Below are 23,106 nucleotides of genomic sequence, written 5' to 3' on the forward strand. Positions count from 1 at the left end.
AGGTGTTTTTTTGTTTCACCAGAAACAAACCCTCTTTGTGTAATATCAAACTAGCCTCTTTGTTTCCTATCAGTCCTTTAATGGGCTATCAGCCTCCTATTGTATTCTGGCTTACTCACACTCCTCCCTGAGTAACTGATTATCATCCGTATGCCCTGGGCGTCTACCTCTCCAGGGATTCAAAATTCCATTATAAACCACCCTTTCTATTTAAGGACGCTTTTTCTTTTTTAACAAAGATTGCCTTTTTAACTCCTCTTTCAAACCATCTTTTCTGTCTTCGATAGAGTGGTTAGTGGCTTTAAGATGAAAAGGCACGGCGCTCTGGGGTCCTGAATTTGCATGACTTAATTATAAGATGTTCAGCTAATGAACCTGCGCTCCAGGATGGCTGTTTAGTCTCTCATATGTACCGCTCTTTACAATTTTCTTCATTGCTTTGGAGAATTGTAAAGAGCGGTACATAGGAGAGACTAAACAGCCATCCTGGAGCGCAGGTTCATTAGCTGAACATTGTAGGGTAACATACTAGTACAAGTACTGTAAGGTTATGAATGTCCACCCACTTGTGAAGGGGGCGGGGCATTCAAGGTTAATATTGATTAAAGAATTGTTCAAGAATTCAAACATGACACACTGTATAAGTGTGGGTAAGTTATATCATATTTTAAGAGTAGAATGGGGCACCAGCCGGATAATCGGCAATTTTAACAACTCTATAATCAGATATCTAAATTAATTAATTAATTAGAAATTAATTTGCTCGTTGATCTAAAGGTTTGAGAATGTAACCGTGACATTGACCCCTTTTCTGGAAATGAAGGAACACTTTACCAAGTGTGGGTTATGAAGATAAGATAAGATATTCCTTTATTGTCCCACATTTCATTGGTGCAACGCAGGAAGATACAGAGGTAGATACAGAAGAACAGATCATTTATAGGAAGTCTGAAGATTTAATGACCAAATAATTAAACAGATAAAGATGAATTAGGAATATGCAAATGAGTCGATAGGACTATGAGAGGAGACTCGCCTGTGTGTCCTGAGGAGACGGGCCTGTGCGTCCTGAGGAGACGGGCCTGTGCGTCCTGAGGAGACGGGCCTGTGCGTCCTGAGGAGACGGGCCTGTGCGTCCTGAGGAGACGGGCTTGTGCGTCCTGAGGAGACGGGCCTGTGCGTCCTGAAGAGACGGGCCTGTGCGTCCTGAGGAGACGGGCCTGTGCGTCCTGAAGAGACGGGCCTGTGCGTCCTGAGGAGACGGGCCTGCGCAGAGTCCAGGAGCCTGCGTGTCGTTCGTGTCGCCTCCAGGCTTCACTCAGAGGTCACGCTGCAGCTCAGTCCACACGCTGGCCAGGGCAGGGCTGCTCTGGAGCTCGACTCTGACGTTGTCTGGCCAAAGAAGGACTGGATCAGGTTCTGCGATCTGCGATCTGCGTTCTCCTTGGCTCTGAGGCGTTCTCTTTGGCTCTGAGGCGTTCCAAATAAAAAGGCCGTCGTGCTGCTCCACAGATGTGGCTGGTAAAAGGCTGTGGACTTGAAAAGCTGCAAAAGGTCCTTGCTTGATTTGCTGGATGCAGTATCAATCACGTTTTTAAAAAAGGTCAAAGGTTTCTTAGTTCCGGGAGGGAACATTAGCTTCTCTTGAAAAAGTCTTTGTCCCGTAGCGTAGCATTGCTCACGCTAACTAGGCCCGAGGCCTGTTCCCAAGGCCTCATGGACCTTGCTGGTGGGACCCTGGATGGAGGGTCGAGCTTTGAAAGAAACTCTGATGGAACTCGCTCTGGAGCTCGGATGGTACTGCTGTAACTCCCTGCTCTTTTCCTCCGGTTTTGGCGCCGTGGCTTCAGCCAATCAGCATGCACGCTGGGGTCAGAGCTGATAAGGGGACACGAGATCTGGCCTTAGCCACAAGAGTTACACAAAAAGGTAAAATTGTCCACAAAACAAGTTATGAAACAGTTAAAATGACATGTAAAACACGATAACACAATATGTACATGTAAAGTCATCTGGTGGACACATTTTTGCAATCTGATGATTGTCTGTTAAAAACCACTAAAACCGCTAAGTCTTTCAGCGTTTTAGCTTTTGTCTTGGAGAGATCGTTTCTCTCTGTAATCCAAAAGGAGTCATTTGATGAAAAGTTTTTTTCAAAGTTCATAGTCTGTTGTCGCTATCACGTCCTCTTTCTTTTGAGGGCCGTAAAACTCCACACACAGCTGATAACACCTTTAGCTTGCATTCCTGTCACCATGGCAACAGGGGGAGGACATCTGCATATCCTACAACATCTTATAATTAATTCCCCAGGATTATTTAAAAAGTAGCGTGGCTTTTTAGGGCATTTTGAGAGGATTTCATACACGCTCAACGATGCTACATGAGAGCATGCACAGAGAGCCTCTATCCTATTTCCGGTAGGTTGAACACCGGAAGTATATATATATATATATATATATATATATATATATATATATATATATATATATATATATATATATATATATATATATATAAAACTCGTCCTCACCCTTTGCGGCCTTGATGTTTCCATCCCATGTACTGCAATGTCCACCACCACGGCCCCTCTGACCCTTGAGACCACCACTGTGTCCGGTTGGTTCTCCATTACCATTCTGTCTGTATCTGGAAGTCCCAGAGGACCTTGGCCAGGTCGTTTTCCACCACCTTTGGAGGTGTTTCCCACTTTGTCCTTGGGGTCTCCAGCCGTACTCTGTTCACTATGCCAGCTCCTGGTCTCCATGTATGCTGTCCCTGCAGCATCTTACACCCTGCAGGATGTTCCATGTAGAGGAGGAGACTGATGGTGGCTCCATTCCTGAGTCAGTATCCATAGCCAGTCTTGTTGATTATTTGGCTGAGGGGGTTCAGACCTCTGCAGAACAGCAGTGAGGGGGTTCAGACCTCTGCAGAACAGCAGTGAGGGGGTTCAGACCTCTGCAGAACAGCAGTGAGGGGGTTCAGACCTCTGCGGAACAGCAGTGAGGGGGTTCAGACCTCTGCAGAACAGCAGTGAGGGGGTTCAGACCTCTGCAGAACAGCAGTGAGGGGGTTCAGACCTCTGCAGAACAGCAGTGAGGGGGTTCAGACCTCTGCAGAACAGCAGTGAGGGGGTTCAGACCTCTGCAGAACAGCGGTGAGGGGGTTCAGACCTCTGCAGAACAGCAGTGAGGGGGTTCAGACCTCTGCAGAACAGCAGTGAGGGGGTTCAGACCTCTGCGGAACAGCAGTGGGGACAGCGCATCACCTTGGTTTATGCCACATTTGACGGACACTTGTGCAAGTGGCCCGACAGGAGGTTCCACGTTGTAGAGAGACAGGTTATTGGTCGATAGTTGAACGGGACTGTGTCCCTTGAGGGATCCTTCTGGATCAGGATCGTACGCCCTTCGGTCAGACATTCAGGGTGAGTTCCGTCCCTTAGAAGTGTGTTCATTTGGGCTGTTAGGGCCTCGTGGAGTGGGGTGAGTTTCTTAAGCCAGTATCATGTCAGGGCCCGGTGCATGTTTCATGTCGGGGCCCGGTGCATGTATCATGTCAGGGCCCGGTGCATGTTTCATGTCGGGGCCCGGTGCATGTATCATGTCAGGGCCCGGTGCATGTTTCATGTCGGGGCCCGGTGCATGTATCGTGTCGGGGCCCGGTGCATGTATCAGGTCGGGGGCCCGGTGCATGTTTCATGTCGGGGCCCGGTGCATGTATCGTCTCAGGGCCCGGTGCATGTATCATGTCGGGGCCCGGTGCATGTATCATGTCGGGGCCCGGTGCATGTATCATGTCGGGGCCCGGTGCATGTATCGTGTCAGGGCCCGGTGCATGTATCATGTCGGGGCCCGGTGCATGTATCGTGTCGGGGCCCGGTGCATGTATCGTGTCAGGGCCCGGTGCATGTATCGTGTCGGGGCCCGGTGCATGTATCGTGTCGGGGCCCGGTGCATGTATCGTGTCGGGGCCCGGTGCGTGTATCTTGTCGGGGCCCGGTGCGTGTATCGTGTCGGGGCCCGGTGCATGTATCGTGTCGGGGCCCAGTGCATGTATCTTGTCGGGGCCCGGTGCATGTATCTTGTCGGGGCCCGGTGCATGTATCGTGTCGGGGCCCGGTGCATGTATCGTGTCGGGGCCCGGTGCATGTATCTTGTCGGGGCCCGGTGCATGTATCTTGTCGGGGCCCGGTGCATGTATCTTGTCGGGGCCCGGTGCATGTATCGTGTCGGGGCCCGGTGCGTGTATCGTGTCGGGGCCCGGTGCGTGTATCAGGTCGGGGGCCCGGTGAATGTTTCATGTCGGGGCCCGGTGCGTGTATCGTGTCGGGGCCCGGTGCATGTATCGTGTCGGGGCCCGGTGCATGTATCGTGTCGGGGCCCGGTGCGTGTATCGTTTCGGGGCCCGGTGCATGTATCGTGTCGGGGCCCGGTGCGTGTTTCATGTCGGGGCCCGGTGCGTGTATCGTGTCGGGGCCCGGTGCGTGTATCGTGTCGGGGCCCGGTGCGTGTATCGTGTCGGGGCCCGGTGCGTGTATCGTGTCGGGGCCCGGTGCGTGTATCGTGTCGGGGCCCGGTGCGTGTATCGTGTCGGGGCCCGGTGCGTGTATCGTGTCGGGGCCCGGTGCCCGGTGCGTGTATCGTGTCGGGGCCCGGTGCCCGGTGCGTGTATCGTGTCGGGGCCCGGTGCATGTATCATGTCGGGGCCCGGTGCATGTATCATGTCGGGGCCCGGTGCGTGTATCGTGTCGGGGCCCGGTGCATGTATCATGTCGGGGCCCGGTGCATGTATCGTGTCGGGGCCCGGTGCATGTATCGTGTCGGGGCCCGGTGCGTGTATCGTGTCGGGGCCCGGTGCATGTATCGTGTCGGGGCCCGGTGCATGTATCATGTCGGGGCCCGGTGCGTGTATCGTGTCGGGGCCCGGTGCATGTATCATGTCGGGGCCCGGTGCATGTATCGTGTCGGGGCCCGGTGCATGTATCGTGTCGGGGCCCGGTGCATGTATCGTGTCGGGGCCCGGTGCATGTATCGTGTCGGGGCCCGGTGCGTGTATCATGTCGGGGCCCGGTGCGTGTATCATGTCGGGGGCCCGGTGCGTGTATCATGTCGGGGCCCGGTGCATGTATCGTGTCGGGGCCTGGTGCGTGTATCGTGTCGGGGCCCGGTGCGTGTATCATGTCGGGGGCCCGGTGCGTGTATCATGTCGGGGCCCGGTGCATGTATCGTGTCGGGGCCCGGTGCGTGTATCATGTCGGGGCCCGGTGCGTGTATCATGTCGGGGCCCGGTGCGTGTATCATGTCGGGGCCCGGTGCGTGTATCATGTCGGGGCCCGGTGCGTGTATCATGTCGGGGCCCGGTGCGTGTATCATGTCGGGGCCCGGTGCGTGTATCATGTCGGGGCCCGGTGCGTGTATCATGTCGGGGCCCTATGTTCAGGGTAAACAAGCTTTACACAGAGGAAATCAGTTAAATGAGGTTTTCTTTGTTAAATATCTGACGGAGCACAGCTGGTGTGGAAGGATTGTCTCACTTATTCTAGATTGAGCGTTTGTTGGGTTTTGACAAATGTTTGTTTGTTTTTTAAGCTGAAGTATTCACTAATGGGACTTATATTAAAGCAAGAACATCCAGGCAGAATCCATATAAAATCTTGTTGATTTTTGTATTTAATTTTTGGGTAATCTTTTTTATTTTTGGAGAACTGAGCGTGATTCATCCCAGAATGATTGATTTGACTGAAAATAAGTGGTTTACAGCTTTATTTTTATGTACAACATATGAAGAAGCTTGAAACGTGTCTCTGATAGTGAACAAAATGGAACAAATAAAGCGTCCTGTGCGTGGAACGTCCTAAGCGTAACTACTTTTACTCAAGTAAAGCAGTTTCAGCTGTACTTTGACTTTACCAGTCATATTTTTAGACAAGGAATTATACTTTTACTTGAGTATAGAATTTCAGTCCTTTTGCCATCTCTTCCTTTCAATCAAAGCAGGTTTTGTCAATAACTCTACACTAATTGTTTTATTTTGGCCTGGTCTTAAGAGTAGAAAACTATAAAGTGTAATATAGTTTGTTGCCTGTGGTTTTCTCTCCAGCCTTTGGCAACGCAAAGACCATTCGTAACGACAATTCAAGTCGCTTTGGGAAGTACATTGACATCCACTTCACCAAGAGAGGAGCCATAGAGGGGGCCAAGATCGAGCAGTACCTCCTGGAGAAGTCTCGAGTGTGCCGGCAGGTGAGAGGCAGCAGGAAGCACTTTGTCATCTGTTCTCGGCTGAAATGGGAACTGGGAACTGTCCTGATGTTTGTGATCTGTGCTAGGCTCCGGACGAGAGGAACTACCATGTGTTCTACTGTATTCTGAAGGGCATGGCTCCTGAGCAGAAGACCAAGCTGGGCCTGGGTCTTGCCACGGACTACTGCTACCTCACTATGGTGGGGCAAAGACACTATTATATATATATATATATATATATATATATATACACACATATTATATGTGGCCTTATGGCACAGAACTGAAACTAAAGAAATGACACATAAATGACACAGAATCAGACATTTTGCTCCATGGCTCACCTTTTGGGACAAAACTAAGTATGTATTTACTCATACCTATTATTAAGCTAAATAATTAGTAAAATTATCTGAACTTGAGAAAATCCTGTTTGCTAGTTATTATATATGTATTTTAATTTTGGAAAAAATGTAATGACATAACAAAAATAAGAGCACACAAAAGCAAAACATTGGTATTATTTAAATAGTTTCATTCTTAATATAAAAGTCATTATCGTTCTTCATTCATCGTCGTTCATCGTTAGTTATCGTCATCCATTGTTATTTGTCGTCTGACATAAATACGTGTGTGTGTTTATACATGTATATGTATATATATAACGATGTATAATTATATATAACTATATACACACACACTCACACTTACATACATACACACACACACACACACACATTACTGATCTACATTTTATTTTATGCAATTCAGTTTCTATTATTTCATTTCTGGCTGACGACATTATGATTACACTCTGCATTCACTTTTTTACTACATATTTAACCAAACTTTGAATGTTTGTCTTCACTCTGGTTCATGTCATTCTTGAGAAAAGTGTTCAAATGGTTCCGAGTGCCTGTTGTGTTGGAGCCTTGTGTAAATGTGCTCTCTCAGGGGAAGTGCACCGAGTGTGAGGCCCGCGACGACTTGGCTGATTACTCCAGTATCCTGTCGGCCATGAAGGTGCTCATGTTCACCGACACCGAGAACTGGGAGATCTCCAAACTGCTGGCTGCCATTTTGCACATGGGCAACCTGAGATTCGAGGGTAGGATATATAAATGTGACGGTAATGATAACCAGGGCTTGAAGTTGCAAGATTAATCACAATACAAGTTGTGTGCCATGACTTGGTCCCTTGGATCCTAACCCTAACAAAAAAAAAAACTCTTATTCTGCATAAAAACTGCCAACCCTCTATTTTAGATCCACACAAACGTTAAGATGTTAAGAAATATATTTTCTTTATCAATGTGTCACTTTAAAGGCCTATTTCCATCTTTTTGTTCATTCTCCTTGACATTTTTTTCCAAATGGTGCAGCCCTAGCCTTAAGGAAACTTACATCTCAAAGTTGATGAGTTTTTGCTTGTCTTTCTCAGCACTGACCTATGATAACCTGGACGCCTGCATGGTGGTGCGCTCCCCTGACCTGTGCACTGCTGCGTCGCTCCTCGAGGTGGGAACGGCCACAGACCGTCAAGTGCCAGAAACAAACAGAAAAAGAGCGATAATACGACGGCTCCTGTTATGTTTTGTTCATACAGTTCTGTGTGTGGCCTGCAGGTGGAGCCCAAAGACGTGATGGTGTGTCTGACCAGCCGCACGCTCATCACCCGAGGAGAGAGCGTCTGCACCCCACTCAATGTGGGACAGGGGCAGGACGTGCGGGACGCTTTTGTCAAGGTCACCTGCTAAAAGACAGGATAGATACACTACTAGTACTAGTATACTACGAGTATTTAGGCCCTAAATACTCACCGAGGCACCAGAAAAAAATATTTAAATGACACATATTAAAGGCGTAATGGACGATTTTTCGGCGATTTGAGAACTCAGGCGGAAGTCCTCATGCCACGCCCCCCTGCTCATGCCACGCCCCCCTGCTCATGCCACTCCCCCGTGCTCATGCCACGCCCCCCTGCTCATGCCACTCCCCCGTGCTCATGCCACTCCCCCGTGCACATGCCACTCCCCCGTGCTCATGCCACTCCCCCGTGCTCATGCCACTCCCCCGTGCTCATGCCACTCCCCCGTGCACATGCCACTCCCCCGTGCACATGTCACTCCCTCGTGCTCATGCCACTCCCCCGTGCGCATGCCACTCCCCCGTGCTCATGCCACTCCCCCGTGCTCATGCCACTCCCCCGTGCTCATGCCACTCCTCCGTGCACATGCCACTCCCCCGTGTGGACCGATACAACACACACGTGTGTTTGTTTATGAGCGCGACGGATCGCATCACATCTCTCGTCTCCTGTCGATTTCCGTCTCCTCTGCGCTCGAACTGTCTTTCTCCGTCTTCATTTTGTCCCGTACACTGAGGGAACTATATTATGATAGATCCATGCGCTTAGACACGTGGACACGTGGGGACGAGCCGCACGCGGCTGCAGGTGAGCGGTAGGTGCGTTTTATGATTGATACGTGGCAGGACAAATCGGCCACGAGGAAATAAGACTCAGATTTGGGAGATTGTTGTCCAGACGTATGAAACATGGGAGATTGTTGTCCAGACGTATGAAACATGGGAGATTGTTGTCCAGACGTATGAAACATGGGAGATTGTTGTCCAGACGTATGAAACATGGGAGATTGTTGTCACGTGTTCTACAGCCAGTGTTCCTGCAGCTCTTCTAATGTCGGCCTCTTGGAAACTTCCCTGACCAGTTTTCTTTTCATCCAGTTTTTGGTAATGTCACTGTTGAGACATATTTTCTCCACTTGATGATGACTTCACTGTGCTCCATCTTATGCCTGGACATCATTTCGTACCTTTCTCCTTGAACAATGAGACCCACTGATGCTTCAGAAGGTCTTTGTGGACGATGGCTTTGGCCGTACAATGTGACTAAGAACATTTCAGGAAAAACCTACAAGAACAGTGTGTATTGATTCCTATTTAACATGAGTTCAAATGTGTTTCAACATGGTTAAAAGCTCCAAAAAAGTAAATGTATTCAATATATCTTGTTTAAATATGAATAAATGCGATTGGGAACAGAACTGATAATTGCAAAAACTGCATATTAAAAAAACAAAACGGTTATAATGTGGTTGGTAAAATTATGTCCATATTCTGAATAATGTCTTCTGTTCAGGGTATTTACGGCCGTTTGTTCGTGTGGATTGTGGACAAAATCAACGCAGCAATTTACAGACGTTCTCCCTGTGAGAACAACGTGGTCAGCAGGTCCATAGGCCTCCTGGACATCTTCGGCTTTGAAAACTTCATTGTGAACAGGTACACATCATATCCCATTTATATTACTGCAATAGTACACACACATATGAACACCTATAGATCCAGAATTATTGTCCTTGATTTAAATAACTTGGACTAAACATACTTTTAGAAAAACATGTGACAGAAGAATACTTTACATATATTTAAAACAAAATAATAATAATTATTATTAATAAATACTTAAAGAGGATTGTCGGTTTTTGGGTGGATGTCACACATATGCTAAAGACTATAAAATATGCAAATACTTAATCGAGGAAGCTTTTGTTTTTATAGAACAGGGGCGGAGCTGCTCCGTCACAACAATGCTTTCCAAAATAAATGACTCCCGCAGGATTTTGACGAAAAATAGCTTCACGCGCTCTTATCTTTTGACTTAATACCGCTTTTTATATTTAATTGAAGGCTATTTTACGTTGTCTGCGGTACTTTATAAAAAATAAAATTATAATAATGTATTTTATTTATATTGTAGAGATCAATAATCTAAGTGCGGCGGATCCGTAAACCAAGTAATAAAATAACTGCGGCCTAATATTTTTGAGCAACAGGACACTCCCATAGGACCTCCTGGCTGCCTCCAATTAGCATTTTATTGTGAATAATAGGCTATTTGAAATCAATCAAAACAAAATTACCTTCTCTTTCCTATTTGTTTTTAATATATTTAGTGGAGTGGCTTTCCAGATGAGCAATGCACTAAAAGAACTTTCAAGGGGAATAATATCTAAATTATGATTTATACTGCCTTGATAAAAAATTCAGTCAGCGGAGCAAACCGCTGAGTGAACAGGAGGGTGAGTGTGCGCATGCCTCGCCCTGCCTAAGACAGGAGCATGACGCACAAGTCCATTTCCTCACAAACACATGAATGTGGTAAACTAAGGGATCTTCTCAAAATAGGTTGAAGCTTAAAAGACAATTTTTTCCCCCTCTCTCTCTGGACCCCCTCCCCCCTCAAAAGACAAAAAAAAAAGATGTCTGGCTTCACATAACATTTTCCCCGTTGATAAAACGATAGTATCTTGATAGACCTGCTCACCTCTAGTCCCTGAACATCCTTTGGTTTGTTTATATTTAGAAGTTATGAACTCTCCAAATAATGTCACCTGTCGTGCATGTTTGTTTACTCAATCCACATGGTCCACGGGCCCTAAGGGCCCTAGGGGCCCTACGGCACATCCCATACAACCCAAATAGTGAGATGACCACATTGAGACAGTCTCAAGAGGACGAGAGAGTGAGAAACTCATGTTTCTTGTCAAAACCTGTAATTGTCAATTGCCTGAGTTTAGACCTTAGACATGTCAGAGTGACAGGAGCAGGACACGCCCTTTTGTCTCAGTGAGAATCTCACGTCTTCTGTGATTGGCCGAAACCTCATGCGGGTTTATTTTGTTTCCTTCTTCCGGGCAGTGCGTAGCACGTTACTAGAGCCAAATCTCTTGATCATTTGCTGCGCCGCGTCTTGCCGCAAAAAGCTTTTCCAACTTTTCTGCACCAGCCGCGTTGGCGACGGCGACGCCCGCCCCGCTCCCCGTACTCCCCCGCACGCACCCGCCGTACGTGAATGTTTAAATGAGACCGGCTGTGCGTTAATTGGGAGCAAGTGCGCCGTGCCACGGAGAGGAGTGATTTGGATGTGTTGATTGAGGTTAGGGAGCAGGTGCGAGGGGCGATGACCCGGGAGTCCTCTGTCCTTAGCTCCTCCTTCTCGGCCAGGAAAAACTACAAAAAATCTCCTTGGGAAAAAGTAGAAACCTGGAGGAGTTCCACAGTGAAGGAGAGATCTGACTCTCACAGTCGGACAGGAGGACGCCCGGCTTGAGTGCGATGGTAGAGGCTGGGAGAGGTGCCCTGGCATGGCCGTCGATGCAGATGGAGTTAGGTTTTCCAGGTGAACTTATGCAGGCTTCATTATCCAAACAAATCCCATGGACGACGACATGCAACTTCCTGCTGTCCGGGATGAGGCTCAGCTGCCAGCAGGTTCCACTTGAGTTCCGACTTCACACAAACTACAAGAAAACTGGCAGAAAACTGGCCCAACAACTAAACACTTTCTACTGCAGATTTGACACCCCCTCCCCCACTGTGGCCAGTGCTACCCCAACCTCGGTCCCCCCCACCTCCCCCACCACTCTCACAGTCCAGGAACAGGATGTAAACAGACTATTTCGCAAATCCAACCCTCGAAAAGCTGCTGGACCAGACGGTGTCACTCCGACCACCTTAAGACACTGTGCAGGCGAGCTGGCCCCTGTCTTCACTGGCATTTTTAACACCTCCCTGGAGTCATGCCATGTCCCAGCTTCAAGTCGTCCATCATTGTCCCTGTCCCCAAGAAGCCCCGGATCACTGGACTTAATGACTACAGACCTGTGGCACTGACGTCTGTAGTTATGAAGTAATTTGAACGCACTTCACCTGCAGCACCTTGACTCCCCGGGAACCTACACCAGGATCCTGTTTGTGGACTTCAGCTCTGCATCAACACCAGCTCCTGCTCTGCTTCAGGACAAGCTCTCCCAGCTCAACGTGCCTGACTCCACCTGCAGGGGGAGCACTGACTCCACCTGCAGGAGGAGCACCGACTCCACCTGCAGGGGGAGCACTGACTTCCTGACAGATCAGAGGCATTGAGTGCGGCTGGGGAAGAATGTCTCAGACGCGCGGACCATCAGCACAGGAGCTCCACAGGGCTGTGTACTTTCTCCCCTGCTCTTCTCCCTGTACACAAACTGCTGCACCTCCAGCCACGACTCCGTAAAACGAATCAAGTTTGCGGACGACACCACCCTCATCGGGCTCATTTCGGACTGGGATGGGTTAGGTTGACGGTTCCTATGAGCATAGTGGCCTCCATCATTTTTAAATGGAAAAAGGAACCACCATGACTCTTTCTAGAGCTGGCTGCCCGGCAAAAGTTAGCAATCAGGGGAGAAGGGCCTTAGTCAGGGAGGTGACCAAGAATCCGATGGTCACTCTGACAGATCTCCAGCATGTCTTGTTGGAGAGAGGAGAACCTTCAAGAAGGACAAACATCACTGCAGCACTCCATCATTTAGGCCTGCATGGAGGCCACGCCTCAGTGAAAGGCACATGACACAGCAGACGTAGCTTATACTCACAACGATTTGAGGCTGTAATTAGCAAAGGCTGTGACTACTTTATACATTTGCAAATAATTCAAACAACCTTCTTTCACATTCGTTTGTAGAAATTTGAGGTAAATAATGAATTATATTTATTTTGGAATAAGGCTGTACAAAAGGTTTTTTTTCGTTGCTTTTATTTGATTACTACATTATTTTTATGGTCATGTAGCCTTGTCCAATGTGAATGCAAATATGCAAATAGGGCTGGACTGGAGAACAAATAAATGTCCTTATTCTGATCTCCTAGATGTGGGTGTTTTATTTACAGTTTAAGTAAATGATTCATGGCTTAACAATGACATACTGTAAATCGAGTTGGCTCAAAATGCCTCAAATAAAGCAACGGTTCAAATCTGTCATCTTTTAAGAGTGAATACTTTTGCCACAGATCCAAGTTGCTTTTTCCGTTCTGACAAGGTTCTGGTTAGTCACTGCATTAAATGACCTGAACTGAAGACACTTATTAGATGATTTGTAAAATAAACTCTCTTGTCCAGTTGACATAATTACACTTACACATGCTATGGAACCTACCTGGATGACTAAAGGACTACACTGACGATTTTGATATTTATTACTAAACCAACCACACCTTCCACCCTTGTGTGCTTTCTTCTATTTTCTGTGCAGTTTTGAGCAGCTCTGCATCAACTTTGCCAACGAGAGCCTACAACAGTTCTTTGTGCGTCACGTCTTCAAGCTTGAGCAGGAGGAGTACAACCTGGAGGACATCAGCTGGCAGCACATCGAGTTCAGTGACAACCAAGAGGCGCTGGACATGATCGCCATCAAGCCCCTCAACATCATTGCGCTCATCGACGAGGAGAGCAAGTTCCCCAAGGTAACCCCAGAGCAAGTTCCCCAAGGTAACCCCAGAGCAAGTTCCCCAAGGTAACCCCAGAGCAAGTTCCCCAAGGTAACCCCAGAGCAAGTTCCCCAAGGTAACCCCAGAGCAAGTTCCCCAAGGTAACCCCAGAGCAAGTTCCCCAAGGTAACCCCAGAGCAAGTTCCCCAAGGTAACCCCAGAGCAAGTTCCCCAAGGTAACCCCAGAGCAAGTTCCCCAAGGTAACCCCAGAGCAAGTTCCCCAAGGTAACCCCAGAGCAAGGCAAGGTAACCAGAGCAAGTTCCCCAAGGTAACCCCTCCAAGGCAGAACCAGGGCTGTCAGAGGAGGAACTTAGCACAAACAGTATCAACTTCCCTGGTTAAATAAAGGTCAATTAATAAAGAAATGAAACTATAAGATAAGATTGAAGTTATGATCAAATATTATTTTTCTCACGTGTCTCTGTTTTGTGTTAAGAGAAAAGTCTTTTGTTTTCATTGAAGAATAATAAGATTGTATTTTTTTGGTTTTGTCCCATAGGGCACGGACGCGACCATGCTTTATAAACTCAATTCCCAGCACAAGCAGAATTCTTACTACATCACCCCAAAGAACAGCTACGAGACACAATTTGGAATCCAGCATTTTGCCGGCGTGGTCTACTATGAAACCAAAGGTGTGTAACGCAGTACTCTGGATTTACACTCAACATGGGGAAAGTTTGGCAGGTATTTTGAGCAGTTTACTAGCGGGTTTCTTGTAATACCTACTGAGGTGTACTGCGGTGTACTGCGGTGTACTGCGGTGTACTGAGGTGTACTGGGTGTACTATGGTGTACTGTGGTGTACTGCGGTGTACTGTGTGTACTGAGGTGTACTGCGGTATACTGCGGTGTACTGAGGTGTACTGGGTGTACTATGGTGTACTGTGGTGTACTGCGGTGTACTGTGTGTACTGAGGTGTACTGCGGTATACTGCGGTGTACTGGGTGTACTATGGTGTACTGTGGTGTACTGTGTGTAGTGAGGTGTACTGCGGTATACTGCGGTGTACTGGGTGTACTATGGTGTACTGTGGTGTACTATGGTGTACTGTGGTGTACTGTGGTGTACTGCGGTGTACTGCGGTGTACTGAGGTGTACTGGGTGTACTATGGTGTACTGTGGTGTACTGCGGTGTACTGTGTGTACTGAGGTGTACTGCGGTATACTGCGGTGTACTGGGTGTACTATGGTGTACTGTGGTGTACTGTGTGTACTGAGGTGTACTGCGGTATACTGCGGTGTACTGGGTGTACTATGGTGTACTGTGGTGTACTATGGTGTACTGTGGTGTACTGTGGTGTACTGTGTGTACTGAGGTGTACTGCGGTATACTGTGGTGTACTGGGTGTACTATGGTGTACTGTGGTGTACTATGGTGTACTGTGGTGTACTGTGGTGTACTATGGTGTACTGTGGTGTACTGTGGTGTACTGTGTGTACTGAGGTGTACTGCGGTATACTGTGGTGTACTGGGTGTACTATGGTGTACTGTGGTGTACTATGGTGTACTGTGGTGTACTGTGGTGTACTGTGGTGTACTGTGGTGTACTGTGTGTACTCACAAAAAAATGGACGACACAAATTACACCGACTTTGAAGGACGTTACATAAAATGGGGGGAAATCTAATTTGGACTCAACTTGTAATGGACACATTTGACAAATACTTTTGTACTTTTCTGTGAAAGCCTCTCTCTGCTCTTGTTTGTGCGTCTCCAGGGTTTCTGGAGAAGAACCGTGACAGCCTCAACACGGACATCATCCAGCTCGTCCACTCCTCCAAGAACAAGTTCATCAAGCAGATCTTCCAGGCGGACGTCGCCATGGTGAGGCTGGAGAGACAAAGGGTCCTATATGCAGTGTCTAAATGTACAATTTACTAAGAAAATGATGTGATGAATCCCAATTAACTGCATTTAAGGGTCTGTTTTTGCAAATCATTTTAGTTAGATTTGTGATCAATTAGTATTTAACTTAGTGTTTAATGGATTAGATTTTTTTCTTTTTGATTTGATTGGGGCAGTGCATATTAATATAAAGACCTGATATAAGATGAGTGTAAGCCACATTGTAGCTGAGGGATTATTGTCCCAAGGGTCAGAGAAGGGCAACAATAAAACAAATACAATACATTGTACAGTCCACCTTATTGCACAGTCCACCTTATTGCACAGTCCACCTTATTGCACAGTCCACCTTATTGCACAGTCCACCTTATTGCACAGTCCACCTTATTGCACAGTCCACCTTATTGCACAGTCCACCTTATTGCACAGTTCACAGCGTTGCACTCATTGCACCAGCTCATATATCTACTGGAAATACAACCAATTTGATGGTTTCTCGTTTTAACGTTTTCCAATCTAAAACAAAATAGAAAATAACCTATTTTTTTATTTTTAAAGCAACAAACGGAAAATCAGTGAATATTTAATTTCTCAGAATAATTAGGCCCGAGCACCACAAGCTGGCGAGAGGCCTATTAAACTTGTAAGGCCGTGCAAAGCACGGCTGCGAAAGTGCGCACGTAGTGCGCACGAAATCGAGCGCTTTGCGCTCGCCCACTTCCAAACACTCACTAACGCACTCCTTCACTCACGCACGCCCCGTGCATACTAATTAGAGGTAGGAAAATGGAACATTACCGTTGTAAATGGGCGAAGCCCATGCAAAAGTGCGCACTAAACGAGCACTTTACATTGAGATGACGACCGCGAAGCGGTCGTCATCCCCATATAAAGCACTCATTTGCACTAAGTAGCTCACGAATACGTTCCCCATCTCTTGCATGTTCCGTGCATATAAGCATGTAATGCAAAAATTGAACATTATTACTGTATAGAGGGCCAAAAACACAAAGTGGGCGGAGCCCACTCAAAATTAACGAAAGTACCCGTCAGTGACCAGGGACCCACACCATGAGGTAGGAAAGCGCGAGCGCTTTCCGAAAATGTATAGTTTATGATATTTGGAAAATGCGAAACATTGTTTTCGCATCGGAATATTATTCTTTCTTCTTCTTCTTCTTCTTCTTCTTCTTCTTCTTCTTCTTCTTCTTCTTCTTCTTCTTCTTCTTCTTCTTCTTCTTCTTCTTCTTCTTCTTCTTCTTCTTCTTCTTCTTCTTCTTCTTCTTCTTCTTCTTCTTCTTCTTCTTCTTCTTCTTCTTCTTCTTCTTCTTCTTCTTCTTCTTCTTCTTCTTTCTTTCTTCTCGGGACCAACCCCCCCTATTCTTCACCCAGTGAACATTGACGAAAAGTCACAAAACAAACTTTGGCTAGAATTTCAGAAATCTCCCAAATTTAACATTTCTGCCAAATTAATTTGGCGCCACAGCGCCCCCTACAGATTTTATATGGAGGTTAAATATTTAGTTTTGCGGAATTATATGAAATTTGACACAAAACTCAATTTTGGCCCCGTCAAAAAAGTCAATGAGACCCATGTCATAATTGTTATGGCGTTGTCGTAGCGATGACCAAAACCTCCCATGTTATTCCAATGGGGAAATCGCCAGAACATGTTTACACTTTAGACTTTCACAAACTCCTCTTAGGGCGTTAGACATATTAACCTGAAATTTGGTGAGACTCATCTTCAGGACCATCAAAAGTTATCCACATTTTTATTCAAAGAGTCACGGTGTCTGTGCGGCAAAGCCGCACATTTTGCCAAGAATTCTAAATAAAATTGCTTTTTGTTGGTAAAACAAAGGGGAGAAGATGTGACAGCGTCACAGATTCAGCAGTAGGCGTAATAAAAGGACAATTGCCTCTTGCGGCGTGGCGGCGTAGCGAGGGCCGATCATTGCCGCTTGCGGCTTTAATTTGCCATTATTCTTGGCGAGCTCCTCTGAATCTGCCCAGTGATCCTCTTCTTAATGTGTCCCGGGCCCAAAGCGGCAAGTCAAATCCGGTGAGAGGCGAAGGACAAAGTGTGAGACATGTGTCTTGCCTGTGTGTGGACGCTTTGCCCTGGGACAGCGGCAGAGCTGGAGCCTCTGATTGGAGGACAGGCTGCTGGACTAAACCAGGTTCAACCTCGTGGACCACGTGTGAGCTCCTCAAGCTCCCGAACATTTTAGAGTTAATTTTGGCCGGAACAGTTTCTATCTGAACTTTTATCTCAAAATGTGATACAAACTAAAATATAGGAAATGGTTCAATATTTAAGACGCCCAGAAAACCTTGATTTCCTGTATTCTGGTACATTTTAGACACACTATTTTAGCACTTTACTGCCCATTCATTGGCTGCATGATGTCATTGATGTTCCAGTAACCCCTCCCACCCCGTTACCCAAGGCCCTGAGTTTCACAGTGTTCCAGGTGCACAGCGCCCCCTGGAGGAGGGGCTGAAACAGGGAAGGGATGACGCTGTAGGTCCATCTGCACATCCGAGGAAAGGGAGAGATGTTGTTTTATAGCTAAGGACTGAAGAAATCAATCACAAAACCATGTTGGGCACATGAAGCACCAGTAGAACTGGAAGAAGGTTTAACGCTCTGAAATCATCAAATACAGCAGTTTATTGCATCGTCTCCACAGCTGGAGCTGGAGCTGCTGACACTTCATCACAGTCACATCATGAACGACCATGTGACCCTCCTATAGGCTTTATTATAGTCCTCTGCTAACTCCTCCTCCTCTGCTCTCTCCTCCTCCTCTGCTCTCTCTCCACCTCCTCTGCTCTCTCCTCCTCCTCTGCTCTCTCTCCTCCTCCTCTGCTCTCTCTCCTCCTCCTCTGCTCTCTCTCCTCCTCTGCTCTCTCCTCCTCCTCTGCTCTCTCTCCTCCTCTGCTCTCTCCTCCTCCTCTGTTCTCTCCTCCTCTGCTCTCTCCTCCTCCTCTGCTCTCTCTCCACCTCCTCTGCTCTCTCCTCCTCTGCTCTCTCCTCCTCCTCTGTTCTCTCCTCCCCCTCTGCTCTCTCTCCACCTCCTCTGCTCTCTCCTCCTCCTCTGTTCTCTCCTCCCCCTCTGCTCTCTCTCCACCTCCTCTGCTCTCTCCTCCTCTGCTCTCTCCTCCTCCTCTGCTCTCTCTCCACCTCCTCTGCTCTCTCCTCCTCTGCTCTCTCCTCCTCCTCTGCTCTCTCCTCCCCCTCTGCTCTCTCCTGCTCTCTCTTCCTCCTCTGCTCTCTCTCCTCCTCTGCTCTCTCCTCCTCCTCTGCTCTCTCCTCCTCCTCTGCTCTCTCTCCTCCTCCTCTGCTCTCTCTCCTCCTCTGCTCTCTCCTCCTCCTCTGCTCTCTCCTCCTCCTCTGCTCTCTCCTCCCCCTCTGCTCTCTCCTGCTCTCTCCTCCTCCTCTGCTCTCTCCTCCTCCTCTGCTCTCTCTCCTCCTCCTCTGCTCTCTCTCCTCCTCTGCTCTCTCCTCCTCCTCTGCTCTCTCCTCCTCCTCTGCTCTCTCCTCCCCCTCTGCTCTCTCCTGCTCTCTCTTCCTCCTCTGCTCTCTCTCCTCCTCTGCTCTCTCTTCCTCCTCTGCTCTCTCCTCCTCCTCTGCTCTCTCCTCCCCCTCTGCTCTCTCCTGCTCTCTCCTCCTCCTCTGCTCTCTCCTCCTCCTCTGCTCTCTCTCCTCCTCCTCTGCTCTCTCTCCTCCTCTGCTCTCTCCTCCTCCTCTGCTCTCTCCTCCTCCTCTGCTCTCTCCTCCCCCTCTGCTCTCTCCTGCTCTCTCTTCCTCCTCTGCTCTCTCTCCTCCTCTGCTCTCTCCTCCTCCTCTGCTCTCTCCTCCCCCTCTGCTCTCTCCTGCTCTCCTCCTCCTCTGCTCTCTCCTCCTCCTCTGCTCTCTCTCCTCCTCCTCTGCTCTCTCTCCTCCTCTGCTCTCTCCTCCTCCTCTGCTCTCTCCTCCTCCTCTGCTCTCTCCTCCCCCTCTGCTCTCTCCTGCTCTCTCTCCTCCTCCTCTGCTCTCTCTCCTCCTCTGCTCTCTCCTCCTCCTCTGCTCTCTCCTCCTCCTCTGCTCTCTCCTCCCCCTCTGCTCTCTCCTGCTCTCTCTTCCTCCTCTGCTCTCTCTCCTCCTCTGCTCTCTCCTCCTCCTCTGCTCTCTCCTCCCCCTCTGCTCTCTCCTGCTCTCCTCCTCCTCTGCTCTCTCCTCCTCCTCTGCTCTCTCCTCCTCCTCTGCTCTCTCCTCCCCCTCTGCTCTCTCCTGCTCTCCTCCTCCTCTGCTCTCTCCTCCTCCTCTGCTCTCTCTCCTCCTCCTCTGCTCTCTCTCCTCCTCTGCTCTCTCCTCCTCCTCTGCTCTCTCCTCCTCCTCTGCTCTCTCCTCCCCCTCTGCTCTCTCCTGCTCTCTCTTCCTCCTCTGCTCTCTCTCCTCCTCTGCTCTCTCCTCCTCCTCTGCTCTCTCCTCCTCCTCTGCTCTCTCCTCCCCCTCTGCTCTCTCCTGCTCTCTCCTCCTCCTCTGCTCTCTCCTCCTCCTCTGCTCTCTCTCCTCCTCCTCTGCTCTCTCTCCTCCTCTGCTCTCTCCTCCTCCTCTGCTCTCTCCTCCTCCTCTGCTCTCTCCTCCCCCTCTGCTCTCTCCTGCTCTCTCTTCCTCCTCTGCTCTCTCTCCTCCTCTGCTCTCTCCTCCTCCTCTGCTCTCTCCTCCTCCTCTGCTCTCTCTCCTCCTCCTCTGCTCTCTCTCCTCCTCTGCTCTCTCCTCCTCCTCTGCTCTCTCCTCCTCTGCTCTCTCCTCCTCCTCTGCTCTCTCCTCCTCCTCTGCTCTCTCCTCCCCCTCTGCTCTCTCCTGCTCTCTCTTCCTCCTCTGCTCTCTCTCCTCCTCTGCTCTCTCCCCCTCCTCTGCTCTCTCCTCCCCCTCTGCTCTCTCCTGCTCTCCTCCTCCTCTGCTCTCTCCTCCTCCTCTGCTCTCTCTCCTCCTCCTCTGCTCTCTCCTCCCCCTCTGCTCTCTCCTGCTCTCCTCCTCCTCTGCTCTCTCTTCCTCCTCTGCTCTCTCTTCCTCCTCTGCTCTCTCTCCTCCTCTGCTCTCTCCTCCTCCTCTGCTCTCTCCTCCTCCTCTGCTCTCTCCTCCCCCTCTGCTCTCTCCTGCTCTCTCCTCCTCCTCTGCTCTCTCCTCCTCCTCTGCTCTCTCTCCTCCTCCTCTGCTCTCTCTCCTCCTCTGCTCTCTCCTCCTCCTCTGCTCTCTCCTCCTCCTCTGCTCTCTCCTCCCCCTCTGCTCTCTCCTGCTCTCTCCTCCTCCTCTGCTCTCTCCTCCTCCTCTGCTCTCTCCTCCCCCTCTGCTCTCTCCTGCTCTCTCTTCCTCCTCTGCTCTCTCTCCTCCTCTGCTCTCTCCTCCTCCTCTGCTCTCTCCTCCCCCTCTGCTCTCTCCTGCTCTCCTCCTCCTCTGCTCTCTCCTCCTCCTCTGCTCTCTCTCCTCCTCCTCTGCTCTCTCTCCTCCTCTGCTCTCTCCTCCTCCTCTGCTCTCTCCTCCTCCTCTGCTCTCTCCTCCCCCTCTGCTCTCTCCTGCTCTCTCTTCCTCCTCTGCTCTCTCTCCTCCTCTGCTCTCTCCTCCTCCTCTGCTCTCTCCTCCTCCTCTGCTCTCTCCTCCCCCTCTGCTCTCTCCTGCTCTCTCCTCCTCCTCTGCTCTCTCCTCCTCCTCTGCTCTCTCTCCTCCTCCTCTGCTCTCTCTCCTCCTCTGCTCTCTCCTCCTCCTCTGCTCTCTCCTCCTCCTCTGCTCTCTCTCCTCCTCTGCTCTCTCTCCTCCTCTGCTCTCTCCTCCCCCTCTGCTCTCTCCTGCTCTCTCTTCCTCCTCTGCTCTCTCTCCTCCTCTGCTCTCTCCTCCTCCTCTGCTCTCTCCTCCTCCTCTGCTCTCTCTCCTCCTCCTCTGCTCTCTCTCCTCCTCTGCTCTCTCCTCCTCCTCTGCTCTCTCCTCCTCTGCTCTCTCCTCCTCCTCTGCTCTCTCCTCCTCCTCTGTTCTCTCCTCCCCCTCTGCTCTCTCTCCACCTCCTCTGCTCTCTCCTCCTCTGCTCTCTCCTCCTCCTCTGTTCTCTCCTCCCCCTCTGCTCTCTCCTGCTCTCTCCTCCTCCTCTCTCCTCCTCTGCTCTCTCCTCCTCCTCTGCTCTCTCCTCCTCCTCTGCTCTCTCCTCCCCCTCTGCTCTCTCCTGCTCTCTCTCCCTCCTCTGCTCTCTCTCCTCCTCTGCTCTCTCCTCCTCCTCTGCTCTCTCCTCCTCCTCTGCTCTCTCCTCCCCCTCTGCTCTCTCCTGCTCTCTCTTCCTCCTCTGCTCTCTCTCCTCCTCTGCTAACTCCTCCTCCTCTGCTCTCTCCTCCTCCTCTGCTCTCTCTCCACCTCCTCTGCTCTCTCCTCCTCTGCTCTCTCCTCCTCCTCTGCTCTCTCTCCTCCTCTGCTCTCTCCTCCTCCTCTGCTCTCTCTCCTCCTCCTCTGCTCTCTCTCCTCCTCTGCTCTCTCCTCCTCCTCTGCTCTCTTTCCTCCTCTGCTCTCTCCTCCTCCTCTGTTCTCTCCTCCTCTGCTCTCTCCTCCTCCTCTGCTCTCTCTCCACCTCCTCTGCTCTCTCCTCCTCTGCTCTCTCCTCCTCCTCTGTTCTCTCCTCCCCCTCTGCTCTCTCTCCACCTCCTCTGCTCTCTCCTCCTCCTCTGTTCTCTCCTCCCCCTCTGCTCTCTCTCCACCTCCTCTGCTCTCTCCTCCTCTGCTCTCTCCTCCTCCTCTGCTCTCTCTCCACCTCCTCTGCTCTCTCCTCCTCTGCTCTCTCCTCCTCCTCTGCTCTCTCCTCCCCCTCTGCTCTCTCCTGCTCTCTCTTCCTCCTCTGCTCTCTCTCCTCCTCTGCTCTCTCCTCCTCCTCTGCTCTCTCCTCCTCCTCTGCTCTCTCTCCTCCTCCTCTGCTCTCTCTCCTCCTCTGCTCTCTCCTCCTCCTCTGCTCTCTCCTCCTCCTCTGCTCTCTCCTCCCCCTCTGCTCTCTCCTGCTCTCTCCTCCTCCTCTGCTCTCTCTCCTCCTCTGCTCTCTCCTCCTCCTCTGCTCTCTCCTCCTCCTCTGCTCTCTCCTCCCCCTCTGCTCTCTCCTGCTCTCTCTTCCTCCTCTGCTCTCTCTCCTCCTCTGCTCTCTCCTCCTCCTCTGCTCTCTCCTCCCCCTCTGCTCTCTCCTGCTCTCCTCCTCCTCTGCTCTCTCCTCCTCCTCTGCTCTCTCTCCTCCTCCTCTGCTCTCTCTCCTCCTCTGCTCTCTCCTCCTCCTCTGCTCTCTCCTCCTCCTCTGCTCTCTCCTCCCCCTCTGCTCTCTTCCTGCTCTCTCTCTCCTCCTCTGCTCTCTCTCCTCCTCTGCTCTCTCCTCCTCCTCTGCTCTCTCCTCCTCCTCTGCTCTCTCCTCCCCCTCTGCTCTCTCCTGCTCTCTCTTCCTCCTCTGCTCTCTCTCCTCCTCTGCTCTCTCCTCCTCCTCTGCTCTCTCCTCCTCCTCTGCTCTCTCCTGCTCTCTCTCTCCTCCTGCTCTCTCCTCCTCCTCTGCTCTCTCTCCTCCTCCTCTGCTCTCTCTCCTCCTCTGCTCTCTCCTCCTCCTCTGCTCTCTCCTCCTCCTCTGCTCTCTCCTCCCCCTCTGCTCTCTCCTGCTCTCTCTTCCTCCTCTGCTC

The 23,106-nt window shown here is 50.0% G+C and overlaps 1 protein-coding gene across 1 annotated transcript in view; it reads left to right on the forward strand.

Moving 5' to 3' along the window:
• The window catches only part of LOC140361268 (unconventional myosin-VIIa-like), a 247,547-nt gene that overhangs the window by 82,395 nt on the left and 142,046 nt on the right, over positions 1-23,106 (forward strand). The window contains exons 6-14 of the mRNA XM_072447021.1: positions 6,106-6,248; positions 6,335-6,448; positions 7,203-7,356; positions 7,690-7,766; positions 7,874-7,993; positions 9,409-9,551; positions 13,343-13,553; positions 14,079-14,214; positions 15,302-15,408. Coding sequence (XP_072303122.1) covers positions 6,106-6,248; positions 6,335-6,448; positions 7,203-7,356; positions 7,690-7,766; positions 7,874-7,993; positions 9,409-9,551; positions 13,343-13,553; positions 14,079-14,214; positions 15,302-15,408 — 1,205 coding nt within the window. The remainder of the gene's footprint in view (positions 1-6,105; positions 6,249-6,334; positions 6,449-7,202; positions 7,357-7,689; positions 7,767-7,873; positions 7,994-9,408; positions 9,552-13,342; positions 13,554-14,078; positions 14,215-15,301; positions 15,409-23,106) is intronic.

This window comes from Eucyclogobius newberryi, unplaced genomic scaffold, assembly GCF_026437365.1.
Source record: "Eucyclogobius newberryi isolate DKJ021-1_F unplaced genomic scaffold, fEucNew1.0.hap1 SCAF_15, whole genome shotgun sequence".
NCBI classification, from domain to species: Eukaryota; Metazoa; Chordata; class Actinopteri; order Gobiiformes; family Gobiidae; genus Eucyclogobius; species Eucyclogobius newberryi.